Source organism: Nylanderia fulva, unplaced genomic scaffold (genome assembly GCF_048542155.1).
Source record: "Nylanderia fulva isolate GAGA-0341 unplaced genomic scaffold, ASM4854215v1 Scaffold3, whole genome shotgun sequence".
Taxonomy (NCBI): Eukaryota; Metazoa; Arthropoda; class Insecta; order Hymenoptera; family Formicidae; genus Nylanderia; species Nylanderia fulva.
Genome location: NW_028190368.1, coordinates 5,974,355 through 5,997,663, shown reverse-complemented (window position 1 = coordinate 5,997,663; position 23,309 = coordinate 5,974,355). Strand labels below are relative to the sequence as shown.

Sequence of the window (23,309 nt, the reverse complement as noted above, 5' to 3'; positions counted from 1 at the left end):
TATATATATTTTAACACAGCATATATGCTGAAAAATTACATATAGTATATTTATATACCTATAAATATAATTATATTATATATTACATAATGTAATTGTAATATATACATATAATAATTATTCATACAATTTCAGTAATTAATTTACAGGTACTCAATAAGAAGAGAGAGATTATAATATTCAGATAATTAAGTAGAAAAATGCGAGAAGATACGGAACGTGCAAGTTTAAATAATCGCGATATTTCAATCGATTTATCTCGACTTTTCCGCCAAAACCGATGCGAGCGACTTCAGCGACTGGAGTTAGCGCGCACAGATCCGGCCGGAAGATGCACGGCGATGAGTTAGTCCGCACGGATTATGGTAATGTCAAACATTGCGCCAGCCAGGCAGGCAGTCAGCCGGAGATAGCGATCATCCGATAATCGTGCACGGGGGTGTAGCTTGTAAAACGCGAACGTTCCTCTCGCGTTCTCGTGGGACTTTCCCCGAGATCTCCCGCGACGAGATGTGACAGGTGACAGATCGGCATTCCCGCAAGCCGAGTGAGCGAAGTAGACCGTGTCGCGTGAAGGAGCGAAGAAGAACGTAAAGAAAGAAGAGAAGAAGTTCCAACCAGAAGACGTTGACAGAAACGGGACAGCCGGGGACGTCCTCGACCGTTCGAGATGGATTGGGAGCTGCTAACGATGGCGAGTCTGCATCTGACAGCGACCGAGCATCGCTATTACGGTGACATATTCATATATTGCTGCGAGAACACGGACAGCGACAGCGTGTCCGTTATTAAAGTCGCCGAGTTGCTGCGTTCGGCTAACTTGCCCAGGGATATTACGATGAAGGTGAGTTTGAGATTCGAGCCTCTGACATTTTTCGGTATTTTTTTTTCTTCTATCAAATATAGAATTCATCTAGTCTTCGAGAGATTTTCGTCGTCTCATCGTTGATGTTGAGATTTTGAGATTAAATGTAGGTTGAGACGTCAGGTTTGCTCGTGGAGGTTATGTCGTAGTCAGCTGAATCAATTAATCCACTGGTAGGAGTGTATTAAGTCATTTCCGCCTTTAACGTTATCTAGGGCATCGCACCGTTTTAAATTTTTACGCTCTGATACATTAAAGTAAAATGTACATTATTTTTAATTCAAAGCAGATTCCTGTCATTGGAATGATGATCATGAAATCATGAATATTTTAAAGGAAAAGAAATTGATTGATTTATTGAAACATTTGATAAATTAATCTACGATGTATAAATATTGGAACATTATAGAAATATATTATATAATTATATTTGTTAGTAACAAATGCTTCTTTCAATTTGTAGATATTAGATATTTGCATCGGAACTAAAAACAATACACATCTGGGCAAGAAGCAGTTTTATGCAGTATTGAAACTAATAGCGGTTCATCAGGCTGGGTTGGAAATCTCCAGAGACATGATCACTGCATCTCTGGATGTTATCACTTTACCAAGATTTACATGGCCGACCTCTGGTGATGAGGATGGCAGGAGTCCAGATTTAACTAGAGGAATAAAGGGTAGACATCATCCTCCAGAAAGTACTACCGAAAGTGAAAGTGAAGCAGAGTCTCCACGTGAGACTGGTGGCAGTACAGATTCTCCTACGCCAACAAACAGCGTGACCCAAGAGAGAAATGATTGTATGTTGGGTGGTGAGACGATCCTGGACTCTGTTTCTGGAGGCTGGCAAGGTTTACTGGTTTCTGAAGAGCAAAGACAGCTATTGGGCACAGAGGAGGAGAGTTCGGAACGTCATAGCAGTGATGAAGGTGAAGGGGAAGGCGATGGTTCGGGTTTCCCACCGGAAGAAGTATGGATTATCAGTGACGAGCAACGTGATTATTACGCTGCACAGTTCGCGCAGCTGCAGTCTGATCCAGAGGGTCTTCTTGCGGGGCCTGTGGCCAGAACATTTTTCGAAAAGTCGCGACTACCGGTTTCCGAGTTAAGACGTATTTGGCAGCTTGCAGATGTTACTAGGGACGGAGCGCTCAGTTTACAAGAATTTTACGTAGCTATGCATCTTGTTGTGCTGAGGAGAAATCATGTGCCTCTACCCGACGTTTTACCTCCGTCCTTGTCAATTCCGTTAATCATGCAAACAACTGCCGCACCGCAAATTCCACCGGCAACAACCGCTCAAAAGTCGCCGCCGAATTCCGCAAATGCCCGCGAGAAGAATAAGGAATGGACGAAGTTCGTAGATTCGCCGACCGGAGCGAGTAGTTCGGTCACCAGTCCGGGATTGCAGTTAGTGAATTTTGATTTCCAAAAGTCGGCCGTCGAAAGAGACCCGAAGATTTTGCATCCGGTGCCGTTGCGCTTAACGCCGGAAGCGGCGATTCTCGCTTCCGGCGCTAACGGCAGCAGTAGCAGTTGCACTACATTGATGGATGACGATTTGCAACACTCTGCGGCATCATTAGTGCAACGACCTCTTACAAAGAAATCCTCCGCGGCTCCTGAAGACGCCGTAATTGTGACTCCCAAGAAGGAACCACCGCCTCCACCACCACCCAGACCTTATAGAACACACGCTCGCAGTTCTAGTCTCGATCTTAATAAATTAGGTATAAATTGCTGATAATTTATTATACATTTTTGTGATTACAAAATTATATGTTTTGAATACTATGCACGTATTCTTGTAGGAAAAAATGGTCAAAGTTTTCTTGGAGCACCACCTTTAGTACCACCTAGAATTTCGCCAGGAATCGTAAGCATTGTTTATGTATAATAAGAAACTTTTCTTTTTTTAAAAGAGAACCATTTTATATATCTTAAAATAACATTATTTTTAGAACTATATTTAAAACAAGTATTATAATATTCTATGAAAAATAATGTAAATGATGTATTTTTTTGTTGCAGACTTCGCCTCGTAAATTAGTCGGGCAAAGAAGTGAGGGCGAGGGTCAAAGAACATTAAGTGAAAGTCAAGGTTTTATTGCTGACTTTTCTCATTTTTCGCCTAAGAGTGAACTGCCTGAGACTACAATACCATCTATAGAAAATACAGTGCCACAATCTCAACAATTCACTGGAGTCTGCGGAGCATTTCATATTTATAGAAAACCTAGTCCAAGTAAAAAATCTCATTTACTCTCTCAACAATTTAGTATTTTCTCTTTATATCCATTATATTCAACTTGGTTTTCTAAATAAAACGCATAAACTTTTTGTGATTATTATTATTATATTTAAGCTGGAATATCTAACTTTTTTTAAAGAAAATGAATTTGCAAAGATCTTAAAACATTTTTTATTTTTGTAAAACATAGATGCTTTAAATTATTTTTTAAAGTCATATTTTTATTTCTCTTAATTATACGTGGTAATTAAAATATAATCTCTTGTTCTTACAGAACGAGATGGTGGTGAAGAAGATAAAGACGAATCTGAGGACGGGAAGAAATTAACCTTACAAGAATTAAGGGAGAAGAATGCAGAATTACGCTTAGTCTGCGAAGAACTGACACGAGAACTAGCTAGCGCGCTTCAAGAACGTATAAATCTGCGTGCTAAACTCCTGCTCTTGACTTGATGTGATTATTATTCGCTATCATTCATTCGATCAAAGCCACATGAGGTATATGCATCCTCATTCATTGTATACCTGTATTTAATATGTTATGCTAGTCTAAAATTCTTCCTTTCTCAACGATGTATTCATAATAATTCATATTCATAATAATCGATGAAGCTTGCGAAAAAGTTACACGAATTATTTTGATTTTCATATATAATAAATAGAATCTTGAATCATGTGTATTTTGAATCGTGCATATGATTCAAAAGATTCTATTCATTATAATGTATATAAAAAGTAATCAGTGAGATGTAACTTTTTTGTAAGTTTTACACAATAATGTCACAGTCAATGTAAGGGCAAATACAACAAGGGAAAGTCACAAAAAAGATTATTTATAGGTATTTTACTTGAGAATGAAAGAAGAATATGATATAAATTATAAATTGTGTATATACAAAACTCTGATTATCACATAAATGATCTCTATTATATTGAGATTTATGAATTTGTTTTTGTCAAGTTGATGAGCTATTGTTCACGTTTATATGCAAGAAAAAGTGTTAAGAAATTCGCTAAAGCTTGAAGCTTATATTATCAAATTCCTCTGTGATTTATCGACACTTGTGTGTATGTGTGTGTGTTATATTTCACATGACTTCCTTTTTCGTCGTCATATATTTATATATATATTTCCAAGGTTGACGAAAGAAGGGGAGAGACAGTACATGTTACCGAGCCTGACAATCCGAAAGGGACTTGTAGCCAATTTTTATAACATTTTTTTATAGTATCAGTATTAACCGATTGGTTTTGATTTTCTTATAGTTTTTTTTTTCTAAGATGAGAAAGAATTAATGTATATTATTGTCATCAATGTTATTTTAGTATTTGCTTCTCGCTTCAGAATTATCCTGAAACACGTTAGTTACATTGATTATCTGCTTTCATCAAAATGCTATCAATAATAACGTGAAACAACTTGACAATCTAAGAAATCACATTCGACGAGTAATCATATATCTAAATGCATGAGATATTCTATGATTTCTTTTCCTTCTATATTATATTTATATGCAGAAAATGAAAATATGCTTCAGATATCTCGCGTTCTAACTGTGAAAGTTTATCGAAATAATCAAATTCGTATAGTAATATTTAGGAAATATCGTTAAAATACTTGTTATACACATTGGAAGTCTTTTGCTAAACGATGCTTTACTCGTCGTTTTTGGTAACATATAACTTATTATAATAATATGAGAAATTAAAATGCTGTGTAGGTAGCTCAAGATTTATTAATATGACGAATATTAATCATTCGGCAAATTCGGGTTTGGTTCCTGACTATACATGAATTAAGGAATTTTAAGTGAAAATTATTACGTTGTCATAACAAAAAACCAAAACATATAAAATTCATTTTATTGTTATAATAAGTAAAAAATCTTCTGTCCAGATTAAGAAAGATAAAAATTCATAAAAAAAATTTCGTTCCTTACAGAATTAATTTTTTATCTCTTGATCACTTGCTTTTATCACACAATGGCGGCTAAGTCTCTCAAAAATTCTCTTAAAATTCCTCAGTTATATACAAAATGGAAAGGAACTTATAATGTAATGTTCTAATATGAAAGTACTTTTTCATAATTTATTTTTGATATTTGCGATTGGGATGTGTGTATGCGCGTATAAAATTCTTGAGTATGGTAGTATGTGATTTTTGTCACCTTGTCTTTCCACATTTGAATACTCAAGTAAACGTTTTCCTTTTAACGTTATTCAATATGAAGTTTTTTTTACAATATGAATATTTAATGAGATTGCGACTGCGCATTGTGTGTGCATATTGTGACAAAATCTTCTGCTTTCCTTGCAGAATGAGATATTGTGTTTTGCTACGAGAGTATTGCTCACAAAATAGTATTTAACGATGCGTGAAGTTTTATTTATTTGCTTTTTATCATGTTACCTTGTTCTCAATCTCTTTCTTACATATGTTTTTGCGTATGTAAGCGTAATCTCTTGTAATCTTTATAAGTAGGTACTATCCAGTAAAATGTAAATTACCAAAATTACCGAGTTTGCCAAAAAAAATTTGCACCGATTTTTTAATCAAAGTCACACAATTTTTCATATCTAATTTTTTTTTTCCATCATATTCATTTTTTCAAAAGATTTACTGGTTTACATGCCCAAATACGCATTTTCGAGTGCGTATATTTTCATATAACTATATAAAAAATATTCACATAAAAAAGATAAATGTCAACTAAGGAACAAAATAATCAGGACTGTTATTTTGCTTCGCGTGATAACAAGTATAATCTATATAAAATATCTATTAAATGTTAAAAAGATATATGAGAAAAAAATGTGAAATCTGCAGGAACAGAATATTTCGGAAATAAACATTTATACATATATATATATATATGATGTTCAGAATCAATTTGCGTCAAGTTTAGTGTATGAATTCATTGAAATGATTATATCGATTTCTATTATATTGTAGATTATGTAGATTAAAGGAATTTGCGCTATAGTTAATACAGACTATTCGAAGCATGAGAAGAATATAGATCTCTATTAGAGCCACAAAATCAATACAATAATCTGTTTTCTGTAGCTATTCATATAGATATTTTTAATAGTATAGCGATTGCCTCAGAATGAACACGTGAGCGTAATAAATTAAATCAATTCTTTTCGAAAATTTAGCCTTTATGTGGCGTAGTCCATTCTCTCAAATAGTCATTTCTCCATATCAAATCTATATATTAATCCGTGATTATAACGTACAAGAGATTTTGGTTACGCGGTTATAAATATTTTCAATTCTGTTTACTATACAAATAGCAAATAAATAAATTTGCCAAGTGATCGTTGTAAATTAAACCAATAACTCCTTGTGCCATATTAACGCGAAATTTTAAAGTTTGTATTTACTATCATTAATGCTGAGATCGACAGTATTGTCTTGTTGAATACAAATCACGGAACTATTTAGAGAGATAAAATCTTAACAATAAATCTTGGGACAAAATAAATCTTTTGTAATTGTTTAGATACTGTGTAAAAAAATTGTATAAGGTGAATGCTTATATTAGAATTATCTTCGACTATTATCCGTCTGCGATCTTGTAAAAAAATATGTAGATTATACATATATATAAAAGTGTCTGTCAAATATGAATAAAGGAACTACTTTAGTTTCATAATAATTTTTATTGATGTCATTGTATGAATGAAAAATAATGTTAATCGTACAGAAGAAAATCACAAGTACTTATATATGTATCTCCAGTGTACGAATGAACGAGTGATAAAAGGCGAGTATATATGCTTGTAATTCTACCACGGTAGGATACAAGTATAGTAAAATCTCCGTACTCATGACAAAAATATATTGTGACAAAACTATTCTTCATTTTCTGAGAAATAAAATCATTCGAGTTTATTGTGAGTAGAAGGAAATTTAACTTTAATTTCTATTGTCATACATTTCTCTCTACTTTTATTGCGCCTCGATTTTACGCAGCATAAATTTCGCGATTATAGGTACTGTTATATTATATTTATGTGACAATATTCACATTTTTATTTACGATTCGCTGAAACAACTCTGATACAGTGTAACCAGATAAATATAGATTTTCAAATACAATACATGCTAGAACCTGTCTTGTTTTATATTCCAATTAAAATGATGAATACACCGCTTTATCTACAACTCTATTAACTGTGCGAGAAAGAATGTATGCTACACGTCTTGCTTTATTCCGTGTACATCTCTGCTACGAGTTAGTAATGACGCTGATTAAACACGGTGTTTTTTTACAGCTTTTTTAACAGCTTTTTTTACAATGATATGCACCGTATAGCGGTTGATTAATTCGCTATACGGCGAGATCGGAGCTATAAGGACGCGGATGAATAATCGAGAAACTGTTTAGTTACGGGAACTGTTTAGTTGTCCTTGCTCTGCATGAACTTGATCAAGTCGATGACTCGACTGGAATAACCGAACTCATTGTCATACCACGAGATCAGCTTTACAAAATTGTCGTTGAGAGGTATACCAGCCTTAGCGTCGAAGATGCTGGAGTGGTTGTCGCCGATGAAATCGGATGAGACAACGTCGTCCTCGGTGTAACCCAAAATACCCTTCAGAGGACCCTCGGAAGCTTCCTTTACTTTGGCCTTGATAGCTTCGTATGTCGCAGGCTTGGCAAGTCGAACCGTCAAGTCGACTACGGACACATTGTGTACGGGTACGCGGAAAGCCATGCCGGTGAGTTTTCCATTGAGAGCCGGAATAACCTTGCCGACTGCTTTAGCAGCGCCAGTTGCAGCGGGAATAATATTTTGCGCCGCGCCACGACCATCACGCCACAGCTGTCATCAAAAAAAGCATAGTAAACAATGTTATATAATGACACGATGTTAATCTTAAATGATATTTTTGCTATATGACTATGTGTCATGTGCACCTTGCCAGAAGGTCCATCGACGGTTTTCTGAGTGGCCGTAATCGCATGTACGGTTGTCATGAGACCCTCGACAATCTCGAAGTTGTCATGAACCACCTTGGCGAGAGGTGCCAAGCAGTTGGTGGTGCAGGAGGCGTTGGAGACTACTTTCTGGCTCGGATCGTAAGCTTCCAAGTTTACACCGACTACGTACATTGGTGCATCAGCAGATGGAGCGGAGATGATGACCTTCTTGGCACCGCCTTCCAAGTGAGCCTGTAAATACGCCAAGAGACGTTGAACTCGAAAATATTCAAGAATTAATAAATTGCAATGTTAATCTCGTTCTTAGGACATACAGATGCTTTCTCGATGGTCGTGAACACGCCGGTGGATTCGACGACGTACTCGGCGCCAGCCTTCGCCCAAGGAATCGCCTTGGGCTCGCGCTCGCTGAAGACTGCAATCTTATTTCCATTGACAACGAGGCAGTTACCCTCGGCCTTGACCTCTCCCTTGAACTTGCCGTGGGTGGAGTCATATTTGAACATGTAGACCATGTAATCGAGACCGATGAAAGGATCGTTGATGGCGACGACCTGGTTGAAAAGGATTTCGATCAGTAAAAAATGACAGCGATTCGGTGCGATTCGCAAATTGATCAGTTGCTCAACGTACCTGGCCACCGCGTTCCAAGGAAGCCCTAAGCACGAGACGGCCGATACGGCCAAATCCATTAATTCCGATTTTGCTCATGTCGTCTTCTTGATTGCAACTGGAAAATCGATGAATGAGAACATTATAAAGTGTTGCATGACGCCCATGTATTTTCTGCGCGATTGCAGTCAGTGACGCCGGTATGGTCACGTGAATCAGATGTGAGAAAATTAATCTCATCGTAACGAGTCTCGTTATTAATGTAGGTTAGGCTTAAAATGTGCGATTTATGATGGATCATTCATTTCTTCGCTATTCTCGAGATTCTAATTGCGCTTTGTATTTCAAGGATATTGATAAATATCGCGTAAATTAAAATTGATATCGATGATGTTAATTGTATCTCATATGATTTAAAAATTATTAATTAATTAATGTATCACTGTGCTTATAGATAGATTAGATTTTGTTTTATTAAGTAACGATTATTTTTAAAGCAAATTTCTCACGATATAACTTGCACTCACAAAATATACATTTTATTATTTTATTAATATATATATATAATTATTATTTTATTAATAAATAAATAAATAAATAAATAAATAAATAAATATATATCAAACAGATAAATTAAAAATCTTTCCAATATTTGCGTCTTAAAAATACGATTGATAAAATGTATATAACTATATCGAAAAGATTGATTCATAACTGCTTACGTAATTTTCAATATAAAGTTCGGTATTTAATCTTGTCTTAACGACTTGACTATGAAAGCAGCTGTGACAGCAAATATCTTGGCACAATGTTCGGAAATGTAACGTCGGATTGGACAAGCAAATCTTGGAGGTCAAGCAAGGTTAAAAGGGGGTGTGTGTCTAAGTTTTTTAAACAGCTCGACAGACATCTCGACATTGAAACTTATGACTTGGCATGAAATTATCAGACAGTATTTGATAAAATATGAATCGTGATGCTGGCAAATCATTCGATAATTAGACGCATGATCTCGTGATTTCATCTGATACTTATAATTTGCATCAAAGATTATTCGGACCTTTTTACGACCTCGTCAAATATATGGACGAGTGAAAGATTATACAAATAATTTTTACATTAATATTACAACATAATACAATAAAATTTTTCGTGAGCACAATTAATCTTTTTTTTTGTATAATTATTATTATATTTTATTCATATTATATAGTATCAAAATTACGATAATTTTATATTTATTCATATAGTTCGTACATAAATCTAATCTATTATAAATATTAGCCGAAAATTCATTTTTCACAATTTGTTTAATTATTCTATCATGAAATAATGTTTTTAATATTTTCTTCAAATATTTGAAATATAAATACACATATATGCAAATAGATAAAATAAAGAGAATAGCAGAGTTAAGTAGAGATTAACTAATTGTAAATTATTGTGTCGTACGATATTTAATAAAAATATTATTACTAATGTTATATCTATAATGAATTTTTATATTTAATGGCATAAAATCTTTAATGAAAATTGTGAAAGAATTATATTAAGTGATGCACAATGTATGTAATACAATAATAATTTTGACATGCAAATTATATTTTAAATGACTAACAATATGCAATCGACAAGGACTTGTGGTACAGTACGCGAAACATCGGCCCTATTAATAGGCATATAATTGAGTAATAATATTGATCGTGGAAGGATAATTTAACGTTCATTTTACGTAATTGTCGTGACCGGTATAAAAGATATCGTTACATCATCGCGATATGTCGCGTTTCTCGAAAGTTCTCCCGCAGGAATGCAAGTAACTGCATGATCATTTCTCGCATAGTTACGACGGGATACTCGTCCATTCGACGTCACGAGAATGGCCGGTGCGGCATACGTCGCGAAAATGGGAGACGCTATATTTGTACGGTACGTACGTACGTTTGATAGTTAATAAAACCATGTAACGGAACGCGAACGAGCGACCGGCGACGTTGATTCACCGCGTATCTCAGTCGGGAACATAAAATTAAGAGACAGCGTAAAGGCGATAGGCTAATACTTACCTTGCTTAAGAAAAATCAGTTCTGTCCGGCGCGGCTACTAACGAAGTAGTGTCATTTGAAGGGCACGGATCGCTAATATAAACCACACCCGTCCTGCGCTGGCGTGTAATTGACGACGTCTCGTGCGTCCTCGTCGACGTTCGACGCCACGTGACCGCTCTCGTGTCACATGACCGCCGACGCGGGCGTCTAGCGGGTCACGTGACCCGATTATCGACTTGTGACGCGCCGCGAAGTTTGACAGACGCCGGTGTCGGTTGAAGTGTTTGATTCTTTATCGTTTTTCTCAGGTCTATTTGACGAGTCGAGTCAGTGTTTTGATATAAATATAATCCTTTGAAAGCATCGGAGTGTGATATATATTCGGTGTGTTTATTATCGTGTTTATTTCACGGATCGCGCGAATAACAGAGCAACGAGGGTGCATGGCGGAAGGTATAAGGACAAAAGTACCAAAAAGTACAGAAGTTCTCTCTTTCTTTTGTTTTGAAAATCCCTTCATACTTTGAGGTAATTGCTTGTAAAATGTCAGACACATATCAGTAATCTATACAAGATATGTATGCGATATACAACATATATATGTATATAGTTGCAATACGAAAATCGTATTTATAACCTTTTATATACAGAGACAAATCCTTTGACTTCACACATACAAAATATTTTAATTTTTCAATTTCTACTCGTACATTGACATCTTCGATAAATATCAGCGAAAATATTTACTCTATTTTAGTTACGTAAAGGAAGCATGTGATTGCGTGTGTATCCATAAGTAAAGTGAATGTTTGAATTTTTATGCATAAATAAAGCTTTAAGTTCCTCCGTAAGCTCCTTCAGGTTCAGGTCCAGGAGGAATAATACCCCGATCGACGTTGTACATATAGTTAAGCAGATCGATTACACGATTTGCGTAACCATATTCATTGTCATACCTATAAAAAGATGGAAACTTGATGTATATTGTAATTATATAATATTATTTTATTTATATATGTATATTTATGTTTCAAATTTGAAGAAAATATTATTAAAAACATTATTTCATGATAGAGTAATTCAACGAATTGTAAAAATGAATTTTCGGTTAATATTTATATAATAGAAAGATTAGAGATTTATACGCGAGGTAGATATGAAGAAGAATAAGATATAAAATTATCGTAATTTTGATACTCTATAATATGAATAAAACTTTCTTAAGATATAATAATAATTATACAAAAAAATTAATTGCGCTCGCGAAAAACACCATTTCTCTAATCGAGGAGAAATTAAACCCCCCGATATCAAACATAAATTGTGCATAGATTTTGAATATTTAAAATTAAATATTTTATATAATTTATGAATTTTGGGAGAAAATTTTTTTATAACGATATCAGTAATATATTATTACCAGGCGACGATCTTGATGAAAGTACTGGTCTGTGGAATAATGCTTGCACGGCCGTCGAATACGCAAGAATAGATACTGTGATTAAAATCCGACGACACACAATCATCTTCCGTGTATCCCAACACGTTTTTCAGATCTCCGTTGGCTGCTTCTATTATCACGTTTTTTACTTCATCATATTTTGCCGATTTATCAATTCTGAAGAAAAAAATCGGAAACGGTTTTCAAGCATAAGAATATCGACTCATGTCTCGCATTTTTAGTGTCAAATATGATTGAATCTTATTAAATGTATGTTTTTTAATTAACGTCAAAATGTATATAAAATTTAATAGGGTCTTCTTGTCTCATAACCCTATTTAAATATATTTGAATCAATTTTAAATTCATCAATTTCTTCATTCTAGTTTTCATTTAAAAAACAATTGATTATGCTATCTTTGCATAGTCAATATACTGCGGCTATTTAATTTTTAATCACTGCGAGCAAAACTAATTTTAAATTATCTAAATCAAAAGATCATGTTTCTGTTAAATAGGTGAATTAAATTTTTTATAAATTAATTTTTTTGCTTCTAATTCTTTAAATATACTTCTTCTAAATCTCCTAATTTCAAATTTAATACAAAATTTTGAACTATTATACTAATATCATCATTATTTATTTCAACAAATAATTTTTTAAAATACTTTTTTAAATAATTAAATATAAAAATATTATACATAAATAATGTTGATATAAATTATGAAAGAAATCATACATTGTTGTTTCAAACGAATTTTTATATTAATGTAATGTTCAAACTTATGCCATTGTCAAATTTTATGCGTCAATTGTTCGAGAAATTTGTGGTATATAATGTTACCTGAATGTCATATCACATAGTGAAACGTTAGAGATCGGTACTCTGAACGCTATGGTTGAGATCTTATCTTTGAGTTCGGGAAAAATTTTATCTAATGATTTAGTGATGCCGGTGGCAGTCGGAATGATATTTTGAAGAGCTCCTCTGCCGTCCCTCCACAATAAAGTAGTCCGACACTGTAGCAAAAATAAAATTGTACGAAATCGAATGTAAAGCGTCGATAATATAATTATTTATTTCTCTTAATTTAATCAAGCTAAATGAATTATGAGATAAATAAATTATAAGATAAATAAATTATTGTCTCTAAGAATAAATGAAAAATTATTAAAGATAGAAACTCAGAAATGTGATACTGTATGATAAGTATTATACACAATTAAATGATCAAAACATATTATCAGCATTAAAGCTTTATATTAGATTGTGAACCTGCTCCATCGGACCATCCACGGTCCTTTGGATTGCTGTTATCGCGTGTATAATTGTTATCATTCCTTCGAGAACTTTGAACTTGTCGTGTATAATTTTGACCATTGGAGCGGTACAGTTTATGTCGCAGGATCCAGCAGAGACGATTTCGTCCTTATTAGGATTATAAGTCGTATGATTGACTCCGTAAACAAGCATCGGTACACTCTTTGCCGGAGCGGTAATAATAACTTTTTTCGCGCCGCGCAACTTGGTCTTTTTGTCATCTAAATGTAACTGTAAAAGATATCATGTAGTATTAGGATTACAAATTTTTAAAATATAATTATACAATATAATTCTTTATATATATATATATATATATATATATATATATATATATATAATCCAATATTATATGTCTTAAAGATTTGCAAGAGTTTGAATAGATCTGTTTAAGTTTAATGTATTCACAATATTAATGTAAATCTGGTAACTTGATAAAAATAATTTTATTTTCTTTTTTGCAGAATTTTGGAGGATAGTCTAGAAGTTTTATCTATCAACTTGTTCTCGTGCGATTATAAAGTGAGTACAAAGAAAAATATTAATTTAGAACGTTTGTCTCACTCCTGCCTTTTCGGAAGTTGTAAATACTCCACTAGCTTCTATGACATATGTTACTTCATTTTCGTTCCATTGTATGTCGCATGGGCGCTTTACTTGCGATGTGAGAATTTTTATCTCTTCTGCTCTCTCTTGAATATCCAGTAATAAATACATTTATGATTTTTTATCACATCAAATATTTTTAAATTTTAGATAAAATAAGAAATTAGAACGTTTTTGAGAGTCTAGAAACTGAAATTTTTGTTACCGTGGAAAATTTTTTTCATCAATTATTATATATAATTAATTTTTATTTTAACTTTATAGATTATTAAATTTGTCAAAATTTACATTATTTTGAAAATATGATTTGTAGAGCAGAATAAATTTTCAAACGATGAAAATTATATGATTATATTTACCCGTTTGAACAATTATTTTATTCCCGTCTACACTTAAAGGTAGAGGATACGTTCCGTGAGTAGAATCGAATTTAAAAAGATATAGCATATGTGCGGTCGTAAGGAATGGATCGTTGATTAATTTTACCTGTGATATTTATCAATGTATTGTTTATCTACTTTTTGTCAATCAGTGATATATTTATATTGCTCATTAATCGGACATTTACATTAATTCCCTTTTCCAAGCAAACACGAAGACACATTCTGCCTATTCTTCCAAATCCATTAATTCCTACTCTTATATCCATGATTGATGTGTGAGATTGTTATTTTAACTAATATTTAACTTTTTTTATTTCTTCTTCAGAAAAAAAACGATTTAAGAATTTTGAATGACATTGTCTCTCAAATGATGAATAGTGCGAAACTGATTACAAAACTACGAGAGAAGTTGTATATACGCGTTACAGTTTTGTTTAATATATGTTATAAATTTAATTATGGGATAGAAAAAGGTTTGCATAAAATTATTTGTATAAAAATTATTGCATTTTACTCTAGTTTAGCCCACTATAAATATTGCACGTATGAGATGGACTAACTTTGTTAGAAATTTTACATGTTTCAATAGACAAAGTTAATTAAAGTCCGTTATTTTATTAAAGTTAAATGAATCAGTTGCTATCCAAATTATTATAATTATAGTATTGTAGTTTCTTTAAAAAAACTAAAAGCTATAACTAAATTAAATAATTTATCGTTATATAGAAAGATAATAATTAACTGATAATTTTGCATTACTAAATTAACAGTACATTATTTAATATCTTATAACTATTGCCATAATATATATAATATTTATTAAATAGAATTATTAAAAATTATTAAATTATTAAATTAACAATAAGTAAAATCAATGCACTTTCTGACAAATCTTAGTTTTCTTGGTATAACAAATAGAATCTTTATTAATTACAATTTTCTGATAATATGTACAATTAAACATTAAGTAATTGTAGTAATTATAACATATATAAATTTTATCAATAGATGGTAAATGAATTTTCAAATAATTGCGTGAGGTCTTCTTCTGATTGTTCTCGAGGTGCTAATTTTGTGATGCGATGCTGAAAAAAGAAAAATAAATTTAGTGTACATTTTCGATTGTACAACATCGATTATCACATATACTTGTTCTATTTTTTTGTTTGATAAAATATATTAAAAAAATATTAAAATATTAAAATATAATATCGTTGAATACATTACCTGAGGCAATGTTCCTTGAACTAGAGTAGGGATGTCTTCTTTCTTGAGACCGAGCTCCGTCAAGCCGTTTTCAATTTTCATAACGCTCATATATTCTTTTACCGTGTCGGCCAGAATTTTTCCGGCGTCAGCCCGTTTGGCATTTTTAACATTTACGCCGAGTAATTCTGCAGCTTCCAAATGCCTTTCTGGGCACGCGCTTCCGGTAAAGGAAAAGACGGCTGGCGCGGAAATCACTACAGATAAGCCGTGAGGAATTATAGGATGATCGTTGCTATAGTCCTTAAATAAAGTAGCAGTGAATACATTTAAGTCGGAGAAATATTGAAAAATTTTACGTTTAATATAATAGAAAATATAAAAATAATTTTATAAGAATACAAATTTAAATTTATTACCTTTGGCTGAAAATTTCGAACGTTTCCGCTAATGGGATATGAAAGTCCATGACAAAGATGAACACCAGCGTTTCCAAAACCAACGCCTGCCATTGTGCTCGCTAAGAGCATATTACTTCTTGCTTCCAAATCGTTTGAATTATAAACCGCTCGCTCAAAGTATCTGTGCAAGAAATTAATTTTTATTGATATGTGTCGTTTATCAATCTATTTTTTTAGAAAACATGTGTTTTGAAAAATATGTATTTTTGAAGCGTATTTATAAAGTCAATTATTTTTTTCGCATAAAAACTCGCAAATTAAAATATTTTTCAATTTCTATAATATAAATTTAGGCAAACTAAAATTGATTAAAAAACTAAAAAAAATTAAGTTTTGTTATTTATATGAAAAGATACGATTTTATATTATTTAATATTAATTTTGAAATATTTGTAATTGTTATATTTTTCTAGTTTGATAAAGAATGAACATTTGATTTCATTGTTTTCATAAATATCAATTTTATATTTTAATTTTATTTCAAATCTCCACAATTCAAAGAAAATACGCAGAATTTAAAACGTTTTGCATAAACAATTAATTGATTCATTACTTGCGCATAATTTGTAGAGCATAACGCGCCCAGACATCGCTGATAGGATTGCTACCTTGATAGGCTGGTCTCAGAATCGGATTTGATGGGCACGGTGTCCTTTCTGTATAGGGTATTGCCGTGAAAGATTCTAAAGCGTGACAGAGCACATCAAAACCGGAATACGCGCACACTCTCTCTGGTAGAGTCAAGGTGTGTTGGGGATCGATGATTCCCAATGTTGGACGTAGGGCTCTGCGATAAAATTATTAATAAATTCATTTTTCTGTATCATTTTCAATGATACGCGATAATTCTTACCTGTTCGCAATTCCCGTTTTCGCCTTTAGCGGTCTATAATCAAAAATAGATACTCCAGTTGTCTCAGAACCGGTACCAGAGGTTGTCGGAATGGCGATAAGCGGTTTCAGAGGTACCTGAATAGGTTTCCCTTTCCCGATCGGCGCGTTTACATAATCTAAGAATTCGGCGTCTGGATCGCAACTATATAAATTTGCCGCTTTGCAGGTATCCATCACGGAACCACCGCCAACCTGTGACACTTTTAATTTAATAATTTACGAACTTATTTTACGTACAGGATTACCTAATTCATTTTATTTTATTTTTTATCTATCAGTAAATCTTAAATAAGGATTTTTTATGTAAATTGTGCTTAATTTTATATAGATTCTAAAAATTATGAAAAAGAACTTTTGTGTGCAGTTTTTATACAACATATTTAAATAAAATTATTTGAAATATTTAATTTAATTATTTTTGATGACAATAAAACTTTATTTTTCTGATGCTATCATGTCAGCGATATGAAAAAAAAAAAACTATGAACCAAATTTAATTTATCAAGATTTATCAATGAAATTGAATTTTGACGCAAGTTTTTGTATATGTACCGCTATAAAAGCGTCGAAATTTCCACACTTGGCAAACTTGATCGCATCTTGTAAGCTTTGTTCTGTTGGTTCCACGCGTACTTTATCATAAATCTCGAATTGAATACCATACTTGGCAAGACTATCAATAGCAGTTTTTACAGGAGCTAAAGTCACCAAATTAGGATCAGTCATTAGACATGTTCTCTTCGCTCCTAAATTTTGTATGTCCATTCCTACTTCTCTCGTTACTCCTACTCCATATCTTATGGTAGAACAAGCCATCTAAAATTGTACATAATTTTTAAATTGTATAAATAATTAACATATACTTATATTAACTAAAATAGTTATTATTATATTATATATCTTGAATATTTTATAAGGAAGAAATATAAGCCATTGAAGAAAATATTTTTTCAAGTATTTTTCAAATATTTCATAAATTTTTTGTGTTAACTTAAACTTACTTGTTCTTGCCGTATTATTTTGTATAATAAATAAAATTTTAAAGTAGTTTTATCAGAGCAATTACATTGCATCTGATAACAGGTTGATGCGATATTCAGATTATTTCATTCGAAAACATGCAAATCCAGCAAATACAGTATATTTTCAAAAATAATTCTTATCTGAATACAACACACATTTCTGATTTCACAATCTGCGATGCAGTCAACAAATTATCATATCTAATGATTAATGGCTTTTTGATCTTTATACAAACTTTTCTAATTTACCTCAAATGCATACTCCTTGTCGGGCGTAACATTTGTCGCAGTACTTCGTGTTTTTTCGTGATTTCTTACGCTGCTAGCTCCTGGATTTCCGTGTGCTGGACATCTGCATCTAAAAAATATAAGTCAGAATAATTGCATCTAAAATTTGTATGTGTTTCATGTTTACCGTCAAATAAATTGCTGTTCTTCGTTTCTAAGCATTACTATTGACCTTTTATATTGTGCTTTATTGAATATTACGCGTAGATTCCTTAGACAGATGGCCATTTAATATCATAATATTCTACTTTATTTATTAACAATTATATATGTAATATCTTTAAAAAGTTAATATGAATTATTTTTATAATTTTGACAAAATATAAATTTGGATATTATTCCAATTATCGTATTTATGACTGTCTTACTTATCGCGTTTATTTATGGTCATCCATATTGATGCTATTAGATAAGATATAGTGTACCTTTCGATTAAATTTATCATTATTATACACTAGTCTACATTGCGTACAATGAAAATACTTTACGTGTCATTTGGGACACATATTATTGCTACTTTTATTTTTTTATATAAAATTTCCAATAAACATTTGGTTTACTTACGATTGAGTTGAGATGACTTGCAGAAGATCAATGACACGTCGTCTCGGCAGCATTTTATACACAATACAAATAAAAATAAAATCGCAAATGCCGGTTGGAGAAAATTATAACAAGTTTTCCGATCAGAAATATTACGAAGCAACGTTCTCTACGATCTCTCGTGCTTCACTCCATCTCAGCGTTACCTTGGTGCCACGACCACAGTTCAAATTCCCCCTCTACTTACTACAGCATATTTACTACTTAAGCTTGTGATGAGGTCATTTTACGTATTCGTATTCATATGCAGGGCTGTACCGATAGAATTTTATCATGCATTTTCTTACGCTTCCTATACTGTTTATCGAATTTATAAGAAACAATTTCTGAAATTTTACTTTTTGAAATTGGAACTTTAAATTTCAGGTGTAGTATTCTGCACATAATTTTGCAATTAATTTTCTTCAATTTCTGCAGGTTTATTTGACCTTTTTTTAACACTATAATAACAACATAAGCGCGCACGTTATACGCGTACCATTTCTCGATTTTATATTAAAAAGAATATTTTTAAAAAATAATGTAAAGCTTGCTTAACTCGATTAATATTTTTGACACTTATCAGCTGATTTCTGTCAAAAAATATTAATAAAGAATATTCTAACTTAATAATATGCTAACTAAATTTTAAAATAATATATTAAAAATATTAAAATAATAATGTTGTAAATAATACTTTATTAAAATTTTTCTGTATCATTTTCTGTATCATTTGTATTAATTGATATATTAAAATTTTATTTTAATTAAAATTATTTAATTATTTTTTTATTATTGTACGCATAAAAATAAAATGTAATACAATAATTGTTTGAAACATTAATTATCTTGAGCACTACTTTAATCTTTATTCTATTTATATGTTACAGATCAACGTAATCGACGAGACCGACAAATTGAGAGGAGGAGGAAATCTAGGAAAGGCATCGGGCGCCAGCAAAAGCAACTCTAAAGTGAGTATTTATTATTTATTTATTAGTTGCTAGTAAATTAAAATTTATTAATTGTATTAGATCAAAAATTATTTAATTATATTTCTTATTATTGTACGCATGAAAAAAATTTAATATAATAATAATTTCATAACAAAAATTTCTAAATCTTAATTTGTCGCAATAACATCGCGTTTGGCTCTTAGTCGAGATGAAGATGGAGTTTTTTTAAAAATAGGAGAGCTGACTGACAAATATTCTTATTAATAATAATAATTGTTTGAGAAATTAATTATTTTGAGCCAGACGCGGTAGGAGCGCTACTATAATTTTTATTTTATTTATATGTTACAGAAAAATGGTCATGATCAATCAACGTAGCTTACAATCAACTTTGCTGTTGCGCATCGATTGATAAGTGAAAAATTATTATTTTATTACGAGGTAACAGTTGTAGAGTGTGAAAATGTAGATCTAGGTTGTATAGATTGTAGACTGTAGATTGTAGATAGTTCTGTTACCTCAAAATGAATGGATTAAAAAAATTATAACAGATTAAAACCAATACTTCAATTTACCCAAAAAGACAAAAATATTTTATAATACATAGTAAATTTAACTCAATTTATTTTACAAAGAACATACTAAAATAATTATGATTAGGTAAATGTGTGATCACATAAATTTTAAATGATTATATAATTATAATTACTAATTGTGTTATATATAATATAACTTTATTCTATATTAATGTAATTTTATATTAATATTTTGCAATCCATTCATTTGATATTATTTGAATTTTATTATTATTATTAAATATTATTATTGTTATTATTGATATTATTATTGAATTGATTTGAATTTTGACGCAAGCATTTAAAAGACATGTTCGCCGTGCAAAATGCCACGCGCTTAAGTGCGGGAGTGTCGTCTAAAGTGTCGGGCGTTTTAGTGCGGAAATTTATAAAGTATCGCGTGTGTAAATCGAAAGACTTTGATAATGGACAATCTTAATCAACCTGAGAGGAGGAGCAGGCCTAGTAGGTATCGGGCATCGGCGGACCAACCTTGGGGTAAGTATTTATTAATTATATAATATTTGTTATAAATCGCGTGCACTTTAATTTTATTCCTGTATAATTGAATGGTTTAAACGAAAGAGAATTTAAAAAAAAACACTTTTAATATATAAAATTAAAAATATTTGTCGACCAATACTGGCAAATTATTGTTTATTTAATGATTGTAAAGACTGCACTGCGTCAGTCATAAGACATAAGACTAAAAGACATGTAGGTATATCCGTATGAAGGAACATAATAATAACATAAAAATGCACCCTACTAACCATTCTGTAGTCAGTAAGCATAAAGTAGAATTTAACCATAAATTGGGAATCTCCGTCTATATTATATAACGAAAAATATCTAAAGAAAAGAGAAATAGCTGAAATGTTTTATATTAAAAAAATTTAACAACACATTAACCTACAGAAGGATACAGAAAATTTGAATAATACATGTTTATGATAAGATTATAAAGGTTGTTTAGGCTCTCATTTATTATATTAAATAAATTTAGTTGACGTTGATTTGTCAGAAGGACATTACAGTGTTTCTCTCTTCTTCAATTTTTTATATCTGACTCTTGAAGAATTTTTACATAGGTAATTATGTTTTTGTAGTAGTTTCGTTTCTCGTATTAGTTTGATGATACTAACTTTTTTAACATTGTATTTCTGTACTTGATAAGGTCTAAAATCCATGGTCAAAATAATTTGCCAGTATTGGTCGACAAATAGTTTTAATTTCGTATTTTATCTACTGGCTATACGTTTTGGCTATACGTTATTATTAATTTAATATATAAAGTTTATATAAATATAAAAGCTTATATTAAAAAAAGTTTTTACAAAATTTTTAAAATTATTTAATTATATATTTGTTGAAGTAACTTTTAGAAATAATTAATTATATTTTGAACGCTGCTATAATTTGAATTCTATTTGTATGTTACAGATCAACGTTCCTATGCAGCAATTCAATTCCGCTGTTGCACAACGATTGGTGAGTGAACTATTATTTTATTACGAGGTAACGATTTTGTAGAAATTAGATTATAGAAATTAGATTGTAGATTGTAGATCCTAGTTCCGTTACCTCAAAATGAATGAATGGATTACCCATAACAGATTAGAAAAATTTCTGTTTAAAAAAAGACAACACATTTTATGATACTCACTTCATACATATTTGATATTCATTTTATAAAGAATACATTAATGATTATTGATTGTATATGTAATTATAAATTATATAAATAATTATATATATATATATATATATACATATAATTATATAAATATAATAATTTATTATTATAATATAATTTTTTTATTACACTTTTTTGTAGCCCATTTATTCATATTGTTTGATATTTTGTTTTAATTAAAGCAAAGATATTTTAAAATTGAAATATGAATAGTAAAAGATAATTTTATCATGAATATTTTATTGTAATTAAAATATTTAATAACATATCGTGCGTGTTGATTTAATTTTCTATAAAATCGCATTTTAATAGTATATATAAAATACATCAAGAGGTTCTTTCTTTAAATAAATATATATGAAGATTCAATATAATAACCGTGTCTGATTTGTGAGCTTTATACTATTTTAATATTATGCATATTTTTGTGTAATTAGAACAACACAAGCGTGCGCTATACGCCACTTCTCGATTTTATATTAAAAAGAACATTTGAAAAAAATATGTAAAGTTTGTTTAAAGCTCGATTAATATTTAAATTTAAATTAGCAAATATGTTACAAAAATTAAAATAGTTGTTAAATATATGTTGGAAATAATGTTATAATACTTTATCTTCGATTAATATTTTATGACAATTATCAGATTTCTGTCAACAAATGTTATTCGAGTTTATTATAACATATTTATAATTATAACATATTTATAACATATTATAACATATTTATAATTTATTATTTTAATTCATTATAACACATTTTTATTTTAAAATTTAATTAGCAAATTATGCCATTATGCGCCAATGCTTTAATCAGTTGATTTCTGCCAAGAAATATTAATCAAGTTTAAACAAACTTTATATTATTTTTTGAAAATATAATTTTTTTAATATACTACAATAGATAACACAAGTGCGTGCTTCGCGCGCGCCAAATTTTTTCTCCGCGAGTGTACATAATTTTAAATCGCCGAATTTTAATTATGTACATAACTTTAATTCTCGAATTTCTATTATATACATAATTTTAATTCTTGAATTTCTATTATGCACATAATTTTAATTTGCCGTATTTCTATTATGTAACTCCTATTATGTTAGGTATTGAAACGTCATTTTTCTTATTATTAAACTGAGGACCATTT

At 31.0% G+C, this 23,309-nt stretch overlaps 5 protein-coding genes and 1 long non-coding RNA gene across 7 annotated transcripts in view; 3 read left to right on the top strand and 3 right to left on the bottom strand.

Moving 5' to 3' along the window:
- Positions 1 to 55: 55 nt before the first annotated feature.
- On the top strand, positions 56 to 7,705 carry Reps (RALBP1 associated Eps domain containing). Its single transcript, XM_029306213.2, has 5 exons — positions 56 to 844; positions 1,329 to 2,598; positions 2,680 to 2,744; positions 2,900 to 3,113; positions 3,394 to 7,705. Exons 1-5 carry the CDS (start codon positions 671 to 673, stop codon positions 3,570 to 3,572), a joined length of 1,902 nt encoding a protein of 633 aa, XP_029162046.1. The 5' UTR covers positions 56 to 670; the 3' UTR covers positions 3,573 to 7,705.
- Positions 6,766 to 23,309, bottom strand: part of LOC114933576 (glyceraldehyde-3-phosphate dehydrogenase-like) — a 41,354-nt gene continuing 24,810 nt past the window's right edge. The window contains exons 1-5 of one of the 2 annotated variants that reach the window (XM_029306216.2): positions 10,753 to 10,837; positions 8,708 to 8,804; positions 8,389 to 8,628; positions 8,051 to 8,305; positions 6,766 to 7,955 (exon numbers count right to left, since the gene is read on the bottom strand). In XM_029306216.2, coding sequence (XP_029162049.1) covers positions 7,527 to 7,955; positions 8,051 to 8,305; positions 8,389 to 8,628; positions 8,708 to 8,785 — 1,002 coding nt within the window. In that variant the 5' untranslated portion in view covers positions 8,786 to 8,804; positions 10,753 to 10,837 and the 3' untranslated portion in view covers positions 6,766 to 7,526. Of the gene's footprint in view, positions 7,956 to 8,050; positions 8,306 to 8,388; positions 8,629 to 8,707; positions 8,805 to 10,752; positions 10,838 to 23,309 lie in introns of those variants that run through there. The other variant, XM_085484267.1, reaches the window with a different exon arrangement.
- LOC114933577 (uncharacterized) lies at positions 10,394 to 20,560 on the top strand. Its single transcript, XR_003820073.2, has 4 exons — positions 10,394 to 10,615; positions 13,962 to 14,019; positions 19,830 to 19,913; positions 20,247 to 20,560. It is a non-coding gene; the product is annotated as an uncharacterized LOC114933577 (long non-coding RNA).
- On the bottom strand, positions 11,409 to 14,752 carry LOC114933575 (glyceraldehyde-3-phosphate dehydrogenase 2-like). Its single transcript, XM_085484268.1, has 7 exons — positions 14,672 to 14,752; positions 14,463 to 14,589; positions 14,062 to 14,177; positions 13,453 to 13,728; positions 13,021 to 13,196; positions 12,155 to 12,352; positions 11,409 to 11,690 (listed from the first exon to the last, which is right to left on the bottom strand). Exons 1-7 carry the CDS (start codon positions 14,750 to 14,752, stop codon positions 11,570 to 11,572), a joined length of 1,095 nt encoding a protein of 364 aa, XP_085340394.1. The 3' UTR covers positions 11,409 to 11,569.
- Positions 15,380 to 19,131, bottom strand: LOC114933574 (Type III alcohol dehydrogenase). Its single transcript, XM_029306214.2, has 8 exons — positions 18,922 to 19,131; positions 18,319 to 18,427; positions 17,600 to 17,863; positions 17,007 to 17,239; positions 16,707 to 16,940; positions 16,112 to 16,274; positions 15,714 to 15,995; positions 15,380 to 15,571 (listed from the first exon to the last, which is right to left on the bottom strand). The coding sequence occupies exons 1-8, from the start codon at positions 18,972 to 18,974 to the stop codon at positions 15,488 to 15,490; spliced, it is 1,422 nt and encodes a 473-aa protein (XP_029162047.1). The 5' UTR covers positions 18,975 to 19,131; the 3' UTR covers positions 15,380 to 15,487.
- wdp (Leucine rich repeat protein windpipe) overlaps positions 21,939 to 23,309 on the top strand; it is a 66,532-nt gene continuing 65,161 nt past the window's right edge. Inside the window, exon 1 of the mRNA XM_029306205.2 lies at positions 21,939 to 21,961. The gene's annotated coding sequence lies outside the window, so the exon portion shown is untranslated. The remainder of the gene's footprint in view (positions 21,962 to 23,309) is intronic.

Excerpts from the sequence above, each read along its gene's own strand:
- Reps (XM_029306213.2), top strand. The coding sequence starts at position 671 with ATGGATTGGGAGCTGCTAACGATGGCGAGTCTGCATCTGACAGCGACC. Across the intron at positions 2,599-2,679 it reads TCTCGATCTTAATAAATTAG|GAAAAAATGGTCAAAGTTTT; the intron begins GTATAAATTGCT and ends GTATTCTTGTAG. Across the intron at positions 3,114-3,393 it reads TTATAGAAAACCTAGTCCAA|AACGAGATGGTGGTGAAGAA; the intron begins GTAAAAAATCTC and ends TTGTTCTTACAG.
- LOC114933575 (XM_085484268.1), bottom strand. The coding sequence starts at position 14,752 with ATGGATATAAGAGTAGGAATTAATGGATTTGGAAGAATAGGCAGAATG. Across the intron at positions 14,178-14,462 it reads TAAAATAATTGTTCAAACGG|AGATAAAAATTCTCACATCG; the intron begins GTAAATATAATC and ends AGAGAGCAGAAG. Across the intron at positions 13,729-14,061 it reads CAACTTCCGAAAAGGCAGGA|TTACATTTAGATGACAAAAA; the intron begins GTGAGACAAACG and ends TATCTTTTACAG.
- LOC114933574 (XM_029306214.2), bottom strand. The coding sequence starts at position 18,974 with ATGCTGCCGAGACGACGTGTCATTGATCTTCTGCAAGTCATCTCAACT. Across the intron at positions 18,428-18,921 it reads CAAGTCATCTCAACTCAATC|ATGCAGATGTCCAGCACACG; the intron begins GTAAGTAAACCA and ends TATATTTTTTAG. Across the intron at positions 15,572-15,713 it reads TTCAAGGAACATTGCCTCAG|CATCGCATCACAAAATTAGC; the intron begins GTAATGTATTCA and ends TTCTTTTTTCAG.